The sequence below is a fragment of the Brassica oleracea genome, chromosome C9 (genome assembly GCF_000695525.1).
Source record: "Brassica oleracea var. oleracea cultivar TO1000 chromosome C9, BOL, whole genome shotgun sequence".
NCBI lineage: Eukaryota > Viridiplantae > Streptophyta > Magnoliopsida > Brassicales > Brassicaceae > Brassica > Brassica oleracea.
The window spans coordinates 2,759,926-2,777,483 of record NC_027756.1 but is presented as its reverse complement, the minus strand read 5'-3'; the positions used below and the strand labels follow the sequence as shown (position 1 = coordinate 2,777,483).

General features: G+C 36.4%; 3 protein-coding genes and 1 non-coding gene across 5 annotated transcripts; 1 reads left to right on the top strand and 3 right to left on the bottom strand.

Annotated features, from left to right (window-relative positions):
• Positions 1-1,067: 1,067 nt before the first annotated feature.
• Positions 1,068-4,654, bottom strand: LOC106318884 (ATP-citrate synthase beta chain protein 2). 2 transcript variants are annotated; one of them, XM_013757042.1, is made up of 16 exons: positions 4,484-4,654; positions 4,104-4,214; positions 3,915-4,017; positions 3,771-3,836; positions 3,567-3,690; positions 3,352-3,486; positions 3,201-3,261; positions 3,043-3,119; positions 2,800-2,955; positions 2,600-2,728; positions 2,386-2,518; positions 2,182-2,309; positions 1,993-2,098; positions 1,833-1,909; positions 1,690-1,760; positions 1,068-1,607 (listed from the first exon to the last, which is right to left on the bottom strand). In XM_013757042.1, the coding sequence occupies exons 2-16, from the start codon at positions 4,201-4,203 to the stop codon at positions 1,247-1,249; spliced, it is 1,827 nt and encodes a 608-aa protein (XP_013612496.1). In that variant the 5' UTR covers positions 4,204-4,214; positions 4,484-4,654; the 3' UTR covers positions 1,068-1,246. The 2 variants fall into 2 exon arrangements, with proteins under 2 accessions (XP_013612496.1, XP_013612497.1); XM_013757043.1 differs by lacking the exon at positions 4,484-4,654 and adding an exon at positions 4,365-4,462.
• A 4,260-nt stretch (positions 4,655-8,914) lies between these two features.
• On the top strand, positions 8,915-8,986 carry TRNAK-UUU. Its single transcript has one exon. It is a non-coding gene; the product is annotated as a tRNA-Lys (tRNA).
• Positions 8,987-9,023: 37 nt separating this feature from the next.
• LOC106315984 (basic leucine zipper 1-like) lies at positions 9,024-9,858 on the bottom strand. Its single transcript, XM_013753838.1, has one exon. The coding sequence runs from the start codon at positions 9,545-9,547 to the stop codon at positions 9,128-9,130; it is 420 nt and encodes a 139-aa protein (XP_013609292.1). The 5' UTR covers positions 9,548-9,858; the 3' UTR covers positions 9,024-9,127.
• A 1,094-nt stretch (positions 9,859-10,952) lies between these two features.
• On the bottom strand, positions 10,953-12,188 carry LOC106314107. The gene is made up of 3 exons (XM_013752041.1): positions 11,747-12,188; positions 11,277-11,602; positions 10,953-11,132 (listed from the first exon to the last, which is right to left on the bottom strand). The coding sequence occupies exons 1-3, from the start codon at positions 12,186-12,188 to the stop codon at positions 10,953-10,955; spliced, it is 948 nt and encodes a 315-aa protein (XP_013607495.1).
• Between the last annotated feature and the right edge of the window lie 5,370 nt (positions 12,189-17,558).

Genomic DNA, 17,558 nt, shown 5'->3' with positions numbered 1-17,558 from the left:
TAATTAAGTAGAATTTGTTTTTTCCTCATGAAACACATCGTCAAGTGAAGAAATTTACCACATTTGGAAATTTATCTAAAATTTATCAGTAAAACATGAATATAATGTTATTGTCTCCATTAAGCTCTAATGAACTGTTGTTCGATTGAGTTTAACCTTTCATTCTTAGACTATGATAATTATGATAGTTACAGTGACACTTTTTAAATGTGTGATTTTAATTTTAAACAAAGTAGGTTAACATTATATTTTCACAAACACAAAAATTATGTAAATTCATTAGATATTGATAATTTAGAAATCAAATTTAATTATTAATAAAAAATAAAGTTATAAACTCACACTTAGTTTAATTATGTTTTTTAATAATCAGTTGGTTTATTATCCATTTTGGGATTAAAAGTAACAAAACAAAATTTCTTTTCAGTTTTGAACAGTGAATAATTAGTTAAATGATATATCACTATCAAATTTGTATTTTTTTCCACAATGTAAAAATAATATCTTATTATTATAATCTTTTGCAATATTAAAGATTTATCAAAAGATTAAAAACACTTATATATAAATAGCTATATTCAAATATATACAAAAATTTGAAATATGTTTAGTTGTTTTTTAAATTGCTCACCCGCCCATAGGGCGGGTTTAACCCTAGTCCTTACTAATAAAAGTGACCTTTTGAGGCTCCATAGAGCGTCCACATCAGCAAAAAAAACTTCTAACATCCAACTCCACTGAATTAATTGTTTAGTGTTCTTAATGTTAGCTGTTTTGGACCGACCTCACATCGCAGCTCACTATATAGTATATGATCAGCTGCAAAATAATAAACTACTCATTTGAAGCATCTCCAACTTTTCATCGAGTAATGAATAGGGCACATGGGTTAGTACTTAGTAATACGTTTTCCATTAAATATTAATGAAATATAAACATTAATTTCTTATATTTAATTAATGGAAGGATAACTTGTCATGTAAGTCCAACAAGGCTAGCTAGATAGCTACCAAATTTCATATGGAAGATTGTCATAACATCCCTAGCCAGACACTAGAGTTATAGAAAGTAAGAAGAACAATTGATAAAAGTTCAGATAAATGGAAAACAAAATAAAAATAAACATAACATCACAACAAAAGAAACAGAAGAGCATAGATATGCATTTTTGGTAACATCTCTCATAGAAGAATGTAAAAGCTAATTATTTGGAATTAACAACAAAAGAACAAAGCTGAGATGTGTTTCACTTGGTGTACAACACATCTTCCCATGGGTGACGGTACAACGGCTGCTTCAACCTCTTCTGATCAAAGGTGTGTCCAATCAAACCGATAGAGCGAGCAAGAACAAAGAGACCGTTGAGATAACCGATCTGAACAATCTCATCGATCTCTTGCTTAGTAAACATCCCACTTCCAGCTAGAAGGTCCAAGAAGAGAGATCCAATGGCTCCATCAACGTTGAGGACGAGGTTGTTCGCCTTTGAGAGCGTGTAGCTTTCCACTGTTACTGCGTACTCCATGTACTTCACTGATGGGAAGTTAGACCTAGCAAATTTCTGAAGCAGCTCCACTCTCTTGTCTCTGTTGTCTCTGCTCTTGATCCTATTCAAAAACAAGTTTCAGACAAGAGATTCAGTGGGGACTGGGGAGATTCTTTTCTTTATTACAAGAAGTGATGTTTTACCTGTGTCCGATCCCAGGGACTCTGATTCCCTTCTTCTTCATCCCCTCAACGAACTCATAAGGTGTGAGATTCTGAAACAAGTAACTAGTTAGAGATCAGATTCATGCGAGTTGCAGTTGGTGAAAAAAATGAGAGTCTTTTACCCTGTCACAAGCGTCCTTGAAGTATCTAGCAGCATCATCAATGGCACCACCAAATCTAGGGCCAATGGTTAATAAACCTGTTGAAAAGCTTTTAACAGTCTTAGAGATTGTTGCACAGTTAAAGAAAATATGGAGGTGGGAGAGATGTTGAGTGACTAACCAGAGACAAGACTTGAGACAAGGTCTTTGCCTGCTCTTGCTGTCACAATGGTGTTGTGAGCGCCCGAGACGCAAGGACCATGATCAGCACACAGCATTATGCATATCTAAATTTTTGTGACAGAGAAACAAAGTTAATCTCACTACGCAATAGTATGAGGGAGATAGATTGAGATGAGAACGCTGATACCTCAATGAACTTTGTACAGTAGCGTGGAAGACTACGCTTGAACCATAGAAGGGAAATGACATCGCCCACTCCTAAGCCTTGTTCGATGATTGAAGACATTGGAACACCAGCATAGCATGGTTCCTCCCCTACAAATTAATGTCAAGTATCAGAAACATTGGTTTCAACTCAGTAGACTATATGGTTTTGTTTCCATGACAATACCTCTGTCATCAGAAATGGTGGAGATGATGTGAGTAGGAGCCCTGACTTTCCCACTCTTGATTGCAGAGCTGAGATCCTCAGGGATCTGTGGAGGAGTGACTTCCTTTATAGGAGAGACCTTTCCTTCTTCAACCTTTTTACAAGGAATCGGAATGTAACACATAAGATTCCAACAGATGCGAGCTAGCTAAGAACAATAGAGGGGGAAACTGACCAGTTTCTCAAAAGTCTCTTTGATTGCAGATTCGAGAGCTTCAAATGAAGTTGGAACAATGGCTCCAGCATCCATGAGAGCTTGGTTCTTGGCTTGTGCAGACTCCATCTCCCCACCACTTTTGGCACCCTATTCATAATCATGTTTAATGAACAATTTTGATTTGAACAACAGACAAAGAGTCATTTCATGCTACTTACTGCGTGACCGAACTGTACTTCAGACTTGAAGAGCCGTGCACAAGTCCCACTGACCCAAGCAACGACAGGTTTATTCACTTTCCCCTGTTTCAAAGCCTCAACAAGAGAGTACTCATCTCTTCCTCCAAGCTCTCCAAGTACAACCATCATTTTTATCTGCAACATAGCTCTTGTAATTAAGAAGGAGAGTTCCAGCGAGCAACATGTTAAAACACTTGAAGACTGGTATATACATTAATATACCTGTGGGATGTTGTTAAACCTTAGGATATGGTCAGACAAAGTGGATCCTGGGAACACGTCTCCACCAATAGCAATACCTATTAACAACAACATCCCATAAAACAAAATCTTTAGTTTCATATCTCATTAGCAGATTATTTAACATTTGCAAAACTCACCTTCATAGATCCCATCAGTCACACGAGCAACAGTATTGTACATTTCATTAGACATTCCACCCTGCAAGAAAAAGAAAGACTGATGAATCAAAAAAACTCTAAACCATCACAGTGAGAGCTTTAGACACAGATTAGAAGATCAAGCACATACAGATTTGGAGACAAAGCCAACAGATCCAGGTCTGTAAAGCTTGCACTGGATAATGTTATCAATAGTTCCTGCAGTGTCACCAATCTTAAAGGCACCAGCTTGAATACCTCCAACAGTAGCCGGTCCAATAACAACCTGCAAACAAAACCCAAATCAGTCTCACAAGACCAGTTTACAAATGAAATCTACTCATTAAACCCACAACAGTAACACACCTTGTTGTTTGCACGAGCATAAGCAATCAGCTGCTTGGTGTCTGACTCCGGAACACCTTCTGCTATAATCGCCACAACTTTAATAGTTGGCTGCTTCAAAGCAGCCATGGATGACGCAGCAGCACTATGAAGGAGAAACCAATTAAAACAAAACCATCACAAAAGAGACAAACGCTAAGTTTATGAAGACCAAACAACACAGACCTCCTGAAAGACGCAAAGTTGATGAATACATCTGCAGTTGGATGCGCAGCACAAGCTGCCTCAATACTGTATAAAACAAAAAAAAAAAAAACAAGTTAGAAATTTTTTGCAAGCTTCTCTCAGATTCTATATGATGGTACTTACCCGGCGTGAACGGGGATAGCTATCTCCTCCTGTCCGAAGAAGAGCTTCTGAAACCCTTCAGAGCCAGGGTTGATGATCCCAGCAACAGAAGGCGTTTCACGTCCTGTTAAAAAAAAAAAGCAAATGATCTCATTGATCCAAAACCAAAACCAAAACCAAAACCAATGTAGAGTGATCTGATGATGTTACCACAGAGGAAGTCGAAGTCGAGCATCCGTTGGACAGGAAGCTGCTTGTAGTTGTAGAACAAAGCTTGCGTTGTCCGAGAAAAAAGCTGTCCCGTTGCCATTTTCGAAAGATCTGAAACAGAGTACCCAAAACAGAGTACCAAAACAGAGCAATGGTCAGATCCAGAGTTTGGTTACATGAATCAATGCAGATCTCACACTCGTTTGCTACATTAACGAATCTAGATTTGAAAAGACATTGAAAGTTTCGAACTTTACGCACTTTCCTCGTAAATATCGAAACTTTGGAATCAGATCAGAATCGACACAGATCTAAAAAAAGGTCACGACTTGTTCGATCCAGAGGAGGAAGAGAAGGTTTAGGTGGTTAGGAGAACGAACCTGGTGACGACCCGAGTCGAGTGAGTGGGGGAAAGAAGCTAATAAATGGTGGTAAAGGGAGAGGAGTGGTTAGAAGACCACTAATATAGAAGGATGGTCTCTTTCTCTCTCTCTTTCTCTCTATGTGATCGTGTGGTGGTCTTATTGGTGGGTAGTTGGATCACAACTTCTTCTTACCCGAACATTGATTTTTATCTCTTCTTAACCAATACTTAATGTGTTATTAGTAGCGGTGAATATAAATTAATTTGTTTGTTAATTAATTACAGAACATATTAAAATTGTTGAGGAAAGACTTCTTGGATCACGTGATGGTCGTTATAGTGTCGCCGTTCTTGTTAAGCATGGCTTACCCACCTTGCTGGTGGTATAGGGCTGTTTCGGATCTTGTCTTTAAGACTCAGCAACGTTTGATTCAACTTCAAGAATACTTATTATAGTAGTATTTTGATTTGGAATACATTTGAGTGTACATTATCCAATGAAGGCTGTAAATGGTAACCATGGATGGAATTAATGAAGTCAAAATAGATGAAATGAAATTAGTTTAAAAATAGAATAATTTCATTCCGTTCATTAAAAATCAAAATTTCAGAGGAAAGTTTAGGAATATTTTTCTTTGTATATTTTTTAGAATATGTGAAATTGATGAAATGAATATTATATTCTATTCATGTCAAATGGTGAAATTTTTTTATAGAATTAATGTCATTCCAAAAATCAACTATCCATGTGCACCCAAAAAGTTATCTCTAGTATCAACTTTACAGTTACATTTTTAACAAAGTCAATCAACTTTATAATTTCATTCCCCAGTTGATATATAACCATTTTACTACGGCTTGTTGTTAACCATTACCAATTATGTATGTTCTTGCCGAGTCTCACGAGACCATCTGACCGTCAATATGAAAGGTGTTGACTCTCAAATAGACCCGACTCAGAGCCGGTCCTAGTTATTATTGGGCTGGAAGCAAATCTGAAAAACATGGCCTATTTATATTCACTTTCTATAAGAAGTAAAATTTTTTTAAAAAATGTTATATGCTGAGTCGAACTCTCCACCTCCTCTGAATTAATACTCTGCTTTACCACTTGAGCTATTGAAGAATATATGTATTTACGTGGCCGATATAATTGATAATTTAGTAGAGGCCGGAAGCACCAGCTTCATCCGCTTCTGTCCAGGGCCGCCTCACCGACTTTAGAAACATAATATATATATATATATATTTTTTTTTTGTAAACTGACTTTCTTAATATAAATGAACAAAAGAAATAAAACTCTTACAAGCCTATAAAGCTTAAGTTTGTTATGGGCTTGACCCAGTGTTAATTTTTAGAAAACACATATCAGTGGAACTAGAGCCCAAACCGGCCCAATGGAAGTGAAGCGGTTGAAGAACAACGGTCGGTACGCGTCCTTGTCTCTCTTGTTTCCTCCGCAGAAAGTCATGATCGGAGAAACCATAGTTGGGTCATAGCTGATGAAGCTCGGGAGTTTGCATGCCGAAAGCTTTGAAGCCTGTTCCTGACTTGCCTATCGATCGCGGTGATTACAATCCCAGCCAGCTTGAATACTTGCTGGTGAAGTCTTGTGTTGCGCTCGGACCAGATCCAGTAGATGGTTGCTTGCGTCGCTAGAAGACAGAGGCGCTTAGAGTCTATATTGCCTCGCAGTGATTGTAGCTGTAGAATGGTATCGTCCCAAGAGGTTGAGAGATGGAGATCACAGCGATTCGCGATCCATGACCAGATGGTGGTGCTATAGGGACACTCGAAGAAAAGGTGATTCCTACTCTCTTGACCTGTGTTACAGAGCAAGCAGTTTGGTGCGACATTTAATCCCCATCTGATTAATCTGTCTCTTGTAGGGCATCTATCAAGTAAGACAAGCCAAGTCAAGAATCTATGGCGTGGAATCCCGTAAGAGAACCACACCAGTTTCGCCCAAGGAACCAATGGCTGAGGACCTTTAAGATAAGTGTAGACTTCACCACATTTGTACCTCTGTCAAACCTTTCCATCTATCACCCACTCATTATAGTCTTCTTCATCTGTCAATACCACAATAGTTAGGTGTATCTGCAATGCTAAATGACTGTCTGTTCGCGCAGGAGGTAAAGCCCAACTTCCATCACTATACCGAGATGCCACAGTCGCAGATAGAGGAATTCCCAATCTCGAAGTTTCAGCGTTGAGAAGTGTGAATAGCTTTCCAAGATGGGACCAATTATCATACCAGAAACAGAATATTTTATTGAGAAGTTATGATATGAAGGTTTGTTTTACTAATCAGAAGCGTCAAATTCTAATTCTATTAACATGGTATAAAACATTTTTCCAACAAAACTAAACTAAAAACATAAGAGCACCTCCAATGGGGTTCTACCCATTAGAGTTCTTAAAATGCATATATGTATATGTTATATATGTATATATGGTAGAACCCCCATTAAGTTTTTACCGTTAAACAAAGAAATTAAGAGAAAGACGAAAATGGAGGTCTCAAATGAGAATTTTTTGAAAGTCTCTATATAACTCCATCAAGAACTTATCAATTCTAATTCAATTTTTATTTCTAAAATAAACTATTTTTCACATTATATAAGAATATTAGTTTTTTTGTTTTGTTTAGGCATCCCAAAAAGTATCTCATGGATGAGGATGCCTAATATAACTAACCCTTTGTGCTAAACCAATAGTTATTCCAACGTATTATGCGATGAAGTTTCTCTAAGTAAGAGCATCTCCAAAAATAAACTCTATTTTGAAGTTTCCAAAACTCTATATTTGAAGTTTAAAGTTGTTCTTCTCCAAAATCAAAACTTCAAACTCAACTTCAAAACTATTTGTATTTTATAATAGGGTCTTTATATTTGTCATAACTAATTTGAATTTATAAAACTTTTGTAAATAATTAGCACATATATAAACATATCACAACAATATTAATTAATGACATATTCTATTAAAATATAAAAATATAAATAAAAATAATTTAATTAATATTAAACTTCAAACAAAATACCATATTATTCCATAAATGATTTTTGTAATGCAAATATGATTTATTAGTGCATTTCGAAGTAAAAATGGCTCTCCTCATTTTTACTTTGTTGAAATCGTGTGATATTAATACTTGTAAATATATCAGAGCAGAACAAGAAAGTAAAAGAAAACATAAAATATTGCTAAAAGACTAATTTCTTTTCGATGATATTAGTACTCATGATGTGATATTAATACTTGTAAATATATCAGAGCAGAACAAGAAAGTAAAAGAAAACATAAAATATTGCTAAAAGACTAATTTCTTTTCGATGATATTAGTACTCATGAATATATTTGATATGAACAAGAAAGAACTGTACGAAAAAGACATCAAAAACAACAACAACAACAACCATCTTCAGTTACACAAAAAAAATTGAACAATATTTGAAAATTTTGAAAGTTCCGGATCAAACTTACCTGACTACTAGTGTTGTTGTAATATTTAAATTTGTGTAATAGTTATGTCTTCATGTAATTTTTAAAAATATTTTTTGTTAAGTTTCTTTTGTATATTATTGTTTTCCTAGTTAAAATATTTTAAATCTTATTTTAAAGTTTTATTTAATTTTACGTGTAAAATTTAAATTTTGTAAACAAAATTTAAAATATTTATGAGATATAATTTTTTAAGGATTAAAACAATAAACAAGAAAATATTTATGGAACATAAAAGTGATGTGTGATTGTATGGACCAAAATGCAAATAAAAATATAAAACTTCAAATTTGAAGTTTTGAGTAGTGAAACTTTAAATATAGAGTTTCACTTTTGAAGTTCCTGTTTGGAGAGCAAAAAACTTCATATTTGAAGTTATAGAGTGTCTTTTGGAGATGCTCCAAGTACACAAAACAATTTTGTTTGAGTTTGATCGAGTGGTTGAAAGGAGTAAAGTGCGCGACAATGTGAGAAGGTTTCTAGTAGTTTTCTGGGACCAGTCATGCTCAGGGGCGGATCTTGGATATATAAATAACATGGGGCACAAGGTACTAAATAGCAAAACTACAATAGTTATAGTTGATTTTCAACCAAAGGTGCATGGGGCAATGAAGACTAAACCACCTAAATTTCTAGGTTTTTCCAGTGAAACTAATGAAAATTAAAATTTCTGTATGTGGCACTTGCCCCACTTAGTTGTAACCTAGGTCCTGGTCATGCTTGGACGTAGTTATACCATTTGTCCATTTCTATAGAATTTTATCAACAAAAGTTTTGAGAAACAAGAGAACGTAAAGCTGGGCTATTTCTCAAGTTAGATTGAAACTACATTCCCTATGGTGGCATTCAAACATGATCCCGATCAATATGTCTCCTAGTTCATTATGCATGCAACTTTACTTTGAAACATTTAAATTTAAAGAAATGCTTAGAACAACAGCCGACTTAGCTCAGTGGTAGAGCGCGTGACTTTTAATCCCGTGGCCGTGGGTTCGATCCCCACAGTCGGCGTTTTACAATCTTTTTTTACCCAAAAAGATGTCTAGAATAAAGTAAAAACAATTGTATCTCCACGAAGAGGAGAATATTGTTCAATATGAAAGATACAAATCATAAAATGGTCACAAAAAGCACAAACTAAACACGCGAAGCTCATGTCTTGAAGGACGCAACTGGTTGCAGAGAATCAGAACCATACTGCTGCCATGGTCTACGCCTACAATCTCCATCCGCGTTTGCCTCCTGTTCATCGCCGCCACTCTGCGTCAGCGTTAAGGAAGTCGTGGCCATCATATTCTCTAAATCTCTAACGTAGCTTGAAAGCCACGTCTTCTCCGATCTCAAACCCGCGTTTTCCGACTCTAGCGAGTCAAGCCTCCGTCTCGCCACTTTGCATCTCTCGCTGTACTCTTTGATTCGTCTCTCAAGAGTCGAGATCTCGTGGATCGTGTCTTCCATCATCTTCTGTTTCTTGAGACGTGATCTCCTAGCAGATTCGCGGTTTGACAACTTGCGTTTCCTCTTCTTCTCGTCTATGTCGGAACCTGAACTTGTCTTCTCAGCGTTTGCCATGTTTTGTCCTAATACTTTGCGAGAGAAAAAAAAACAAGAAATAGAGAAAAGTGTTCAAGAAAATACGTAAAACCAGTGAAGAATCACGACAGATACGGAATGATAAACGAGGAAACGAGAGAATTGGTTGAGATTTCTCATTTCATGACTTTGTCCATTGACATTTATCGTTGGTCAATTAGTATTAACTCTAGAATTATCAGACAAAGATCTCAAGAACTTAAACAAGAAGATGTAGGACGACTTTAGAGAGAAATTAGAAGCGAAATAGAACAAGGAAGAAGATAAGGATAAGATCGAGGAGATGTTGTTCGTCTTAGGTTGCCCGTATTTATAGATTAATACTATATATTAAAAAATATATAATTTCGAAAGGTCTCTCTGTTAATTTCAAAAGATTATCCTATAAAAAGGTTAGAAAATGAAATGGATATAGGAGATTCTGGTCAATAACATAACAATTTTGCGCTTTACCTTTTTGGATATAACAGCTAAATATGTGTTGGTGTTGTTCCTTATAGGGCAGACCAGTAACTACCATTTTTAGCTTTTGCATTTAGACTATTTTTGTCACAAGTCGTATGGTAACTCTAGATATATCCAAGAAAGCTGGATTCTGTAACATTCCATATCCTTGTCCAGATTTAATACAAGTTACTTTTCTGCAACTCCAATGAAAATGGAACACGGTTAACTAATCTCTGAACTAAAGAAAGGTTTGGAACTGTAAAGTACATGTCAGTGGGGGTTTATGTTGAACGGTTTATGTTGAAGCTGGGGTGTTGGTGGATCCGGTGGGGGTCTTAGGGTTATTGGAGTAGTCAGGGGCCTCTGAACTTCAGGTAGGAGGAGTAGAGGTGGCTGTTTGCGGTGTTTGTGAGCTTGAGCTTCGACAGGCTCTGGTTCGTCGATTCACCGCCTCGGTGCAGCCCCATTGTCGTCTACTACGACTCCGGGTTCCCGATGGTGTCTTCGCATCAACAGGTGGTAGGGCTTTGTAGTAAGGCCATTTTTTGGAGGCGAGTGCCTGGGCAAGCCATTATATACCGGCTCGTTCTCATATGTTTACTGGTGCCTTCCTTTGAAGCTCCTGATCCTGCGTGTTGTGCTCTCCAGCCAAACCCTTCAAGTGCTTCCTGTGTGGTCTTTCCTCTTGCTCTCGGCTACATTCATAAATCGTGTTTTCCTTTCTGTTTTTTGTTGTTGTGATCTGTAGTTTCATTTTGTTGTTGTCTTCTGCTACTAGTTTGTTATTGTAAATTCTGTCACAAATTTGAAAATGGTAATACAAGCTTAACATGTTTACCAAAAAAAAGTACATGTCAGTGGGTGTGTAGTAAACGGCAAAAGTACAAATATTATGCTGTGAAACAGTACCTTTTTTTTTTTTGCTCGTCAAATACTTTCATTCACCAACAAAGTTCTGGTACACAGTTTTATTTTCTTCAATCTGGTACCTTAGCCACATTGGCACTAAAGAATATAACTTAGGAACGCTAGACATAAAAGTGAAAGACTCATTTGCTATTCTGTCAGCTGCCTTATTCCTACCTCTAGGATAGTACCTCACTTCAAAACTCTGAATCTGCAACAGAGACAAGTGGATCACCTCAATGATTGGCTGCAGAACCGGTCATACTTCCTCACTCCCATTTATCATCTTCACCAAAGGAAGGGAGTCAGATTCAAAAATGATGTTCTAATAACCGAAACCCGCCATTATTTTTACGCCCCATTTAAGTGCTTCTGCTTCTGCAAGAATGGCTGATGCCGCTCTCGTCACATCTCTTGCCCCTGCCCACAAAACATTACCATTCTCATCCCTGCATATCCAACCTAAGCCGCTGATTTCTCTGTCTTTATGCCACGCGCTGTCGCTATTACACTTCAGCCAACTCTTAGGAGGAGGAACCCTACGCTTATCTTGGTTAATGTTTATGGGCCGCTTAACCTCAGTTCTTTCAGCCTCACTTCTTTCTACCGTTTTCCTTCCCTGCCATTCCTCAGCATCCTCACTTGCCTTTGTTAGGACACTTCTCGCCTCATACTCCTTCCCTTTAAAGAACAGGTCATTCCAAGATTTCCACAACCGCCAGAACAACCATGGAACTATGGCTTATTGCACATCATCTCTAGGGTATGTTTTTTGGATACTGAGTACGTGATAGATATTGGAGCATAGAGACTAATTCTGTATACCTTTAGAAGGAGCTGGAATTGGAGAGATAGCCCACAGTAGTCGAGAAAAAGGGCACTGGAAGAGCACATGATTTACTATTTCATCTTCATTTCCACATCTGAGACACCCAGCTTCTTTTGATATATGCTTGCGCGCCATGTTCCCTGCCACAGGCAGAGAGTTGCTTATGCATCTCCAAAGGAAATGATGGATCTTCGGGCTCATGTCAGTGCCCCATGCTAGTTGATAAAGGCGGTCCAGGCTCGGTTGGTCCTCCTCTACTGAGGTCAGCTTGTTTAACACATTTGTCTGAACCCAATACCCGGACTTGACCGTGTAGGAACCCGTCTTGTTACGTCCCATATGTAAACGTCCTTGCTGCCCTTTCCACAAGTCTTGATCCTCATGATTCTCCGCATTTCCTGCTCCGGAAATATGCTTGACAGCAGCTCCTGATTCCATTCTCTCTCTTGATTAATCAACAGGGCGCTGACTTTTAGATTATGAGAGGACCGATGTCTCAAATGAACGCTGTCTCGTCTTACTGCTTGAGCTCTTCTTGCCGGTTGTTGATCAATCCAGGAATTTTGGAACATCTTAGTATCTTATCCATTGCCAATCAAGACCTTGGCCCCTTGTTGAATCAGTTTTTGCGCAGCATGGTTGCTTCTCCAAGCATAGGAGGATCTCGAATCTAAACTCACACTGAGAGGTTCTGACTTGGCAAAATACCAGTTTTTAAAGACCCTTGTGAGAAGAGAGTCCCTATGAGATAGCATCCTCCAGAACTGCTTCCCTAGAAGTGCCAGGTTGAAAGCTTCAATATCTCTAAACCCAAAGCCTCCTCTATCTTTTGGTTTGCTCAATTGATCCTAACTTTTCCAGTAAATTCCTCTACTCTTTCTTATTCCTCCACCAGAACTCTGACATGATTGAGATGATTTTGGGAAGAAGAAAGCACGACATCGTGTATGTGGGTAAAGCAAGAAGCAACCGCTTTTAGCATAACCTCTTTCCCTGCTGGAGATAGGAAACGTGCTGTGAAACAGTACTATATTTGCAAAATTTTATTATTCTATTTTGTTATATATTTAATTACTTTTAGTTATTTAATTTTAGCCTTTATATGAAATAATCGTTGCTAAATCATTGGTCAAGCTACAAGCTACCACATAAATACTGGTTAGAACATACATCCTAGTCCTACATCTCGTTTACTTACTTTTTTTTGTCATCCTCGTTTACTCAATTGATAATAGATTGTATGAACTAAATTCTTGGGATTCTTTTTTTTTTATCTACGGATTCTTGTATTTATATGTATCATTTTATCAACATTAAAGAACGGCAAAACCATCTTAATTGTTAATGGAACAAAAATTACCACATTCAGAAAGAACATAAGTAAGCTATATATATATCGTTAAAATAATTGTTAATGGAACAAAAATTACCACATTCAGAAAGAACACACGTAAGCTATATTGTTGAGGATATATTCATATTTTTGGGATATATTCTGTTGTAGACAAATATGTAAAGAGTATATTTTCAGTTTAGGAAAACATCGATGTATATATGTGTGGTCATTGACCTAAAAACTCAATAAGAAAACCCTTTACACAAAACATTTTTCTTGACATGGTATCTACAAAAGATCAGCTTGCGGATATATTTACAAAGGCACTTGGGAGTCGGGAGTTTGAAGGTTTCATAGGCAAGCTGGACATTTGCAATCTCCATGCTCCAGCTTGAGGATGGGTGTTGAGGATATATTCATATCTTTGGGATATATTCTGTTGTAGACAAATATGTAAAGAGTATATTTTCAGTTTAGGAAAACATGGATGTATATATGTGTGGTCATTGACCTAAGAACTCAATAAGAAAACCCTTTACACAAAACAGTTTTCTTGACATATATCGTTAAAATACCATTCGTATTTGAGAGTTAGCACGTGGATCAGTGACGACTATTCTCAATGCTTAAAATGGTTGACAATTTTATTAAAAAAGAAAATTATCAATCTTAAAAGCATATATTATGTTCCATTTGATTTTTCTTTTGTGCGTGTCTTATCTCATATGACTTTCAAATGGAAAACAAATTAAGAATGTAAACTGTAAAGTAACGAGGTCTCATATATCCGTAAGTTTGTTCGTAAGCCAGCCTACTTTTTCGAATGAAAATAATAAATAAATATATTAATATATAGTTCAAAATGCATCATCCTTATCTGCTCACAGATGAAACAAAATATCTTTAGATGCGAACGTACTCTCTCAACTAACATTTTGAATATATACATGCACTTATTGGTTTACTTGTTTATGATTTTTAGGTCTTCAAATTTTGGTTTCCATCATCTTTAAAAATTAAAATAGCAGATATGCACCCATTTTTTGCTTTTGCTGACTACGCTTATTTTTACTCAATTGTATGCAAGTTTTTTTTAATTCGCAAGTTGCAACCACGTAACAACCACATATGGATAAAAGGCATACGTTTTTTTGTTAATAAAGGTTTTGGATAGTATTATTTTTTGTTAGGCATTTTTGTTTCCTGTCAATGTTTTTCATTCTTTTTTCTATAGACTTAACCGAAACTTGTATCTTAGCAAAAAAAAAAAACAAAACTTGTAATATATTCTACATATAATAGATTATATTATGATTGAAGGCATTAATGCAAATCAAAGGAAAAAGAAGAGAATAACAAATATATAAAATATACAGAGTGAGTGGACTAAAACTCACGAAATAGTAAAATTTATTATAGTAAAAACGTGCATCATTTCCGTCACTCCTGTGGATCATACCACTTATTTAGAAAGCCTGATTACTTATATCTTCCATTATCCATCCATATCTTTCTCGGTTACGATCACTTAACATATCTTTTAGTTGTTGTTTTTTAATATATATTTTGATGATCTTTTTATTTTTCTGGTTACTTACTTTTCATGGTTGATTCACAATTTCAGAAGCAGCAGATAGCATAAACTATTATTCTGCTTGTCCTCGTTCATACGTGTACTAAAAGTTATTTACGAGTATGCCACTCGTCATATATTTGTAAGAATTATCGTCTTCGTCAGAGTTTTGTATACGTACCATGTCCAATTGTCCACTACTCATTGTTTGTCCGACATCATCCAAATTTGCTTAAATAATTTGGCATCCGCTATTCCGTTGATGACACATGACAAATAGAGTAGGTTGCTTGACGCTTACGTATCTTTCTTTAATTAGTATATTTTCATATTTCTGACAAAGTTAAGACATATTTTTTTCCCAATACTGTCCTGTGTTATTTGTAACAATTTAAATCTGTACTAATAAATCTTGAAATCAAAGAAAATAAGATCAAATTTAAAAATTTTGAATATTGCAAAGCTGCCAAATATTTTTTTTTTTTTTGATAACTCTGGTATCTGGGCAGCCACATTCCCAACTATCCCCCCGTAGGGGGTCCAGCGCCCCAACGGAAGGGATGTTAAATCCGCTGTGGCCGGGGCTCGAAATCGTGATGGCGGACACCTCAGCCGAGGTTCCTATACCACCAGACCACGAGGCCCGGTTAAAACTGTTGTGGGTAAACTTTTTATAGTGACTGACCCCACCCCGAAAGGCCCCGCATCCAGGAAAACCCCTTAAGATTTTTTTGGAGAGGTTTCAGTATCACTCCGTCGACAGAGTGTGGAACCCGCGACCTCTGGCAGTCGTGTGTTGCAAAATGACCAGCGTCCAGCGATATTAATTCTTGTCATTATGTTTCAAAATTATTTTAACATGTATTAAGCATTAGTAAAACTTAGCAATAGTATGTTGGTGTCAATAGAAAAACTTCCTCCAATTTATTTGAAAAATTCCATGCTCTTAACTCTCTATTTTAAGAAAGAAAAAAATTAAATAATGTTACCAAAATGAAAAGAAACATTGTTCAGTCTTGCGTAATCTCTCCAACTCGAGCCACTCTACATTATACAATAGGAAATTATGGATGCAAACTACACATTGCGTCCATAAAAGGATATAATAGAATTTGATGACATTGTGCATATCGCTCAAATTAGTTAGGCTAACTATATTTATACATAATATTCTTGAACTGATCCACTTGACCAAGCCTATATCGCATTAAATATTATATGATTTTTTACAAAAAAGTTACTCATTCCGTTTTATTTTAATTATCGTTTTAAGTTTATACATACATATTAAGAAAACATATAATTTTGTATATTTCCAAAATAAAAACACAATTACCTGTACACCTAACCATATTTTAACCAATAGAAAAAATAAATTGGAGAATCTTATTAATAAATTTTGCATTGAAACTTTAAAACAACACTTATTTTGAAACAATTTTTTTTCACTACAATTAAATCGAAATGGAAGGAGTATATGATTTTCTTCAAAAAAAAAAAATTGTGACAAGAATTGTAGAGAAAGTTAAAGTTGGTGACTTGAATTACTTTAGTGCTGGAATTTTTTACCTTGAACCGAGTTCTTCGGATCCGACTCGAAATGAACCGGTTCAGATTGGTCTCAGAAATATCCAATTTACTACAGATCCAATCAGATACCTGTTTAAACTGAAACTCATGTTTAAAAAATACAAAATTGTATTTCTTGAGAGTGTAGAATCCATGTTCGACAAGCAAAGTAACACATAGATTACCACTTGACTATTTTAACTATGTTGTAAGTTTTTCGTATCTTATTATATAAAGTAGTGTTTCCTCCCTCCTGGTGCTGCCACGTCATTAGAGGGAGAAAAAGTCGACACGTGTCTCATTCACGTAACAATGAGCGTATTTTGTTTTGTGTTCGAATGAGCTTTTAGACGTGTTAGTTATCTGTAGGTATTGGGCCGAAAACATACAAAAACCTGGCCATGTATGCACCTTCGCTTTCTCGGCGTGAAATCGACATTTCTTTCTAGGGTTCTTTGTCTCCTGCTAAAGCTGATTAGGTCTACCATCAATGGAAGTTCTGAAAGTCTCAGAGAGATGAGTCTCTGTCAGTAATCATCGTCGCGTCTAGGGTTCATCGTCGTCGCGTCTATGTCAGTTCGTGTTCTTCAGTATGAATTCATCTCCTTACAGGCGTTACAAGCTTTACTGATTTAATGCCATTAACTCTTCAGTGATCAATCTCTCATTCAATGATTGTAAACCCTCTTCCAGGCGGTGTATCTACACCTATAAAAAGGTAAGACCTCATCCCTTAAAAATCATCATCATAATTCCAATAGCAATATAAATTTCTTTCTCACTTTAATGGCTTACGCCTTGGTTCTTCTTGAACGGCTGCTCAGATTCTGGGAGCCATGTGGCGGTCTCAACATGCTCTTTATTGATTCTCAGGTTCCCGTATAATCTCAAAAATTCCTTCATTCCGATCTAATTATTTCTTCTTACTCTTCCGGAGTTAATTTCGATATCGTTTATTGATTATGTTTCCTTACTCTCATGTTAGCCACCATTAAAAAGGCGGTGCAGTTCATAGAAAGCACTCAAGAGGCAGATGGTTCACGGTACGTACGGTCCCTTAGCACTTAAAGAGTACTGTACATCTAATGCAAAGCATGGTCAGAAGAAGTTACTGATGTGTAAGAAGTGTTTCTTTACGATTGGCAGGTATGGAAGTTGTCGGGTTTGTTACACATATGCATCACGGTTTGCTCTGAGAAGCTATGCAAAACATATGAAATTGTTTGGCTATGGTGAAGGTGCTGACTTCTTTCTCAAGAGACAAAATAGCAATGGAGGTTGAGGAGAAAGCTATATGTCTTCCTTTGAAAAGGTGATGTCTCTTCTATAA

Coding starts and splice junctions, on each gene's coding strand:
- LOC106315984 (XM_013753838.1), bottom strand. CDS start 9,547: ATGGCAAACGCTGAGAAGACAAGTTCAGGTTCCGACATAGACGAGAAG.
- LOC106314107 (XM_013752041.1), bottom strand. CDS start 12,188: ATGGAATCAGGAGCTGCTGTCAAGCATATTTCCGGAGCAGGAAATGCG. Junction 11,603..11,746: donor AATTCCAGCTCCTTCTAAAG/GTATACAGAATT, acceptor TGTTCTTTAAAG/GGAAGGAGTATGAGGCGAGA. Junction 11,133..11,276: donor CAGAAGCACTTAAATGGGGC/GTAAAAATAATG, acceptor TCTCTGTTGCAG/ATTCAGAGTTTTGAAGTGAG.
- LOC106318884 (XM_013757042.1), bottom strand. CDS start 4,203: ATGGCAACGGGACAGCTTTTTTCTCGGACAACGCAAGCTTTGTTCTAC. Junction 2,519..2,599: donor AAGAGACTTTTGAGAAACTG/GTCAGTTTCCCC, acceptor CCTTGTAAAAAG/GTTGAAGAAGGAAAGGTCTC. Junction 1,608..1,689: donor GTCCCTGGGATCGGACACAG/GTAAAACATCAC, acceptor GTTTTTGAATAG/GATCAAGAGCAGAGACAACA.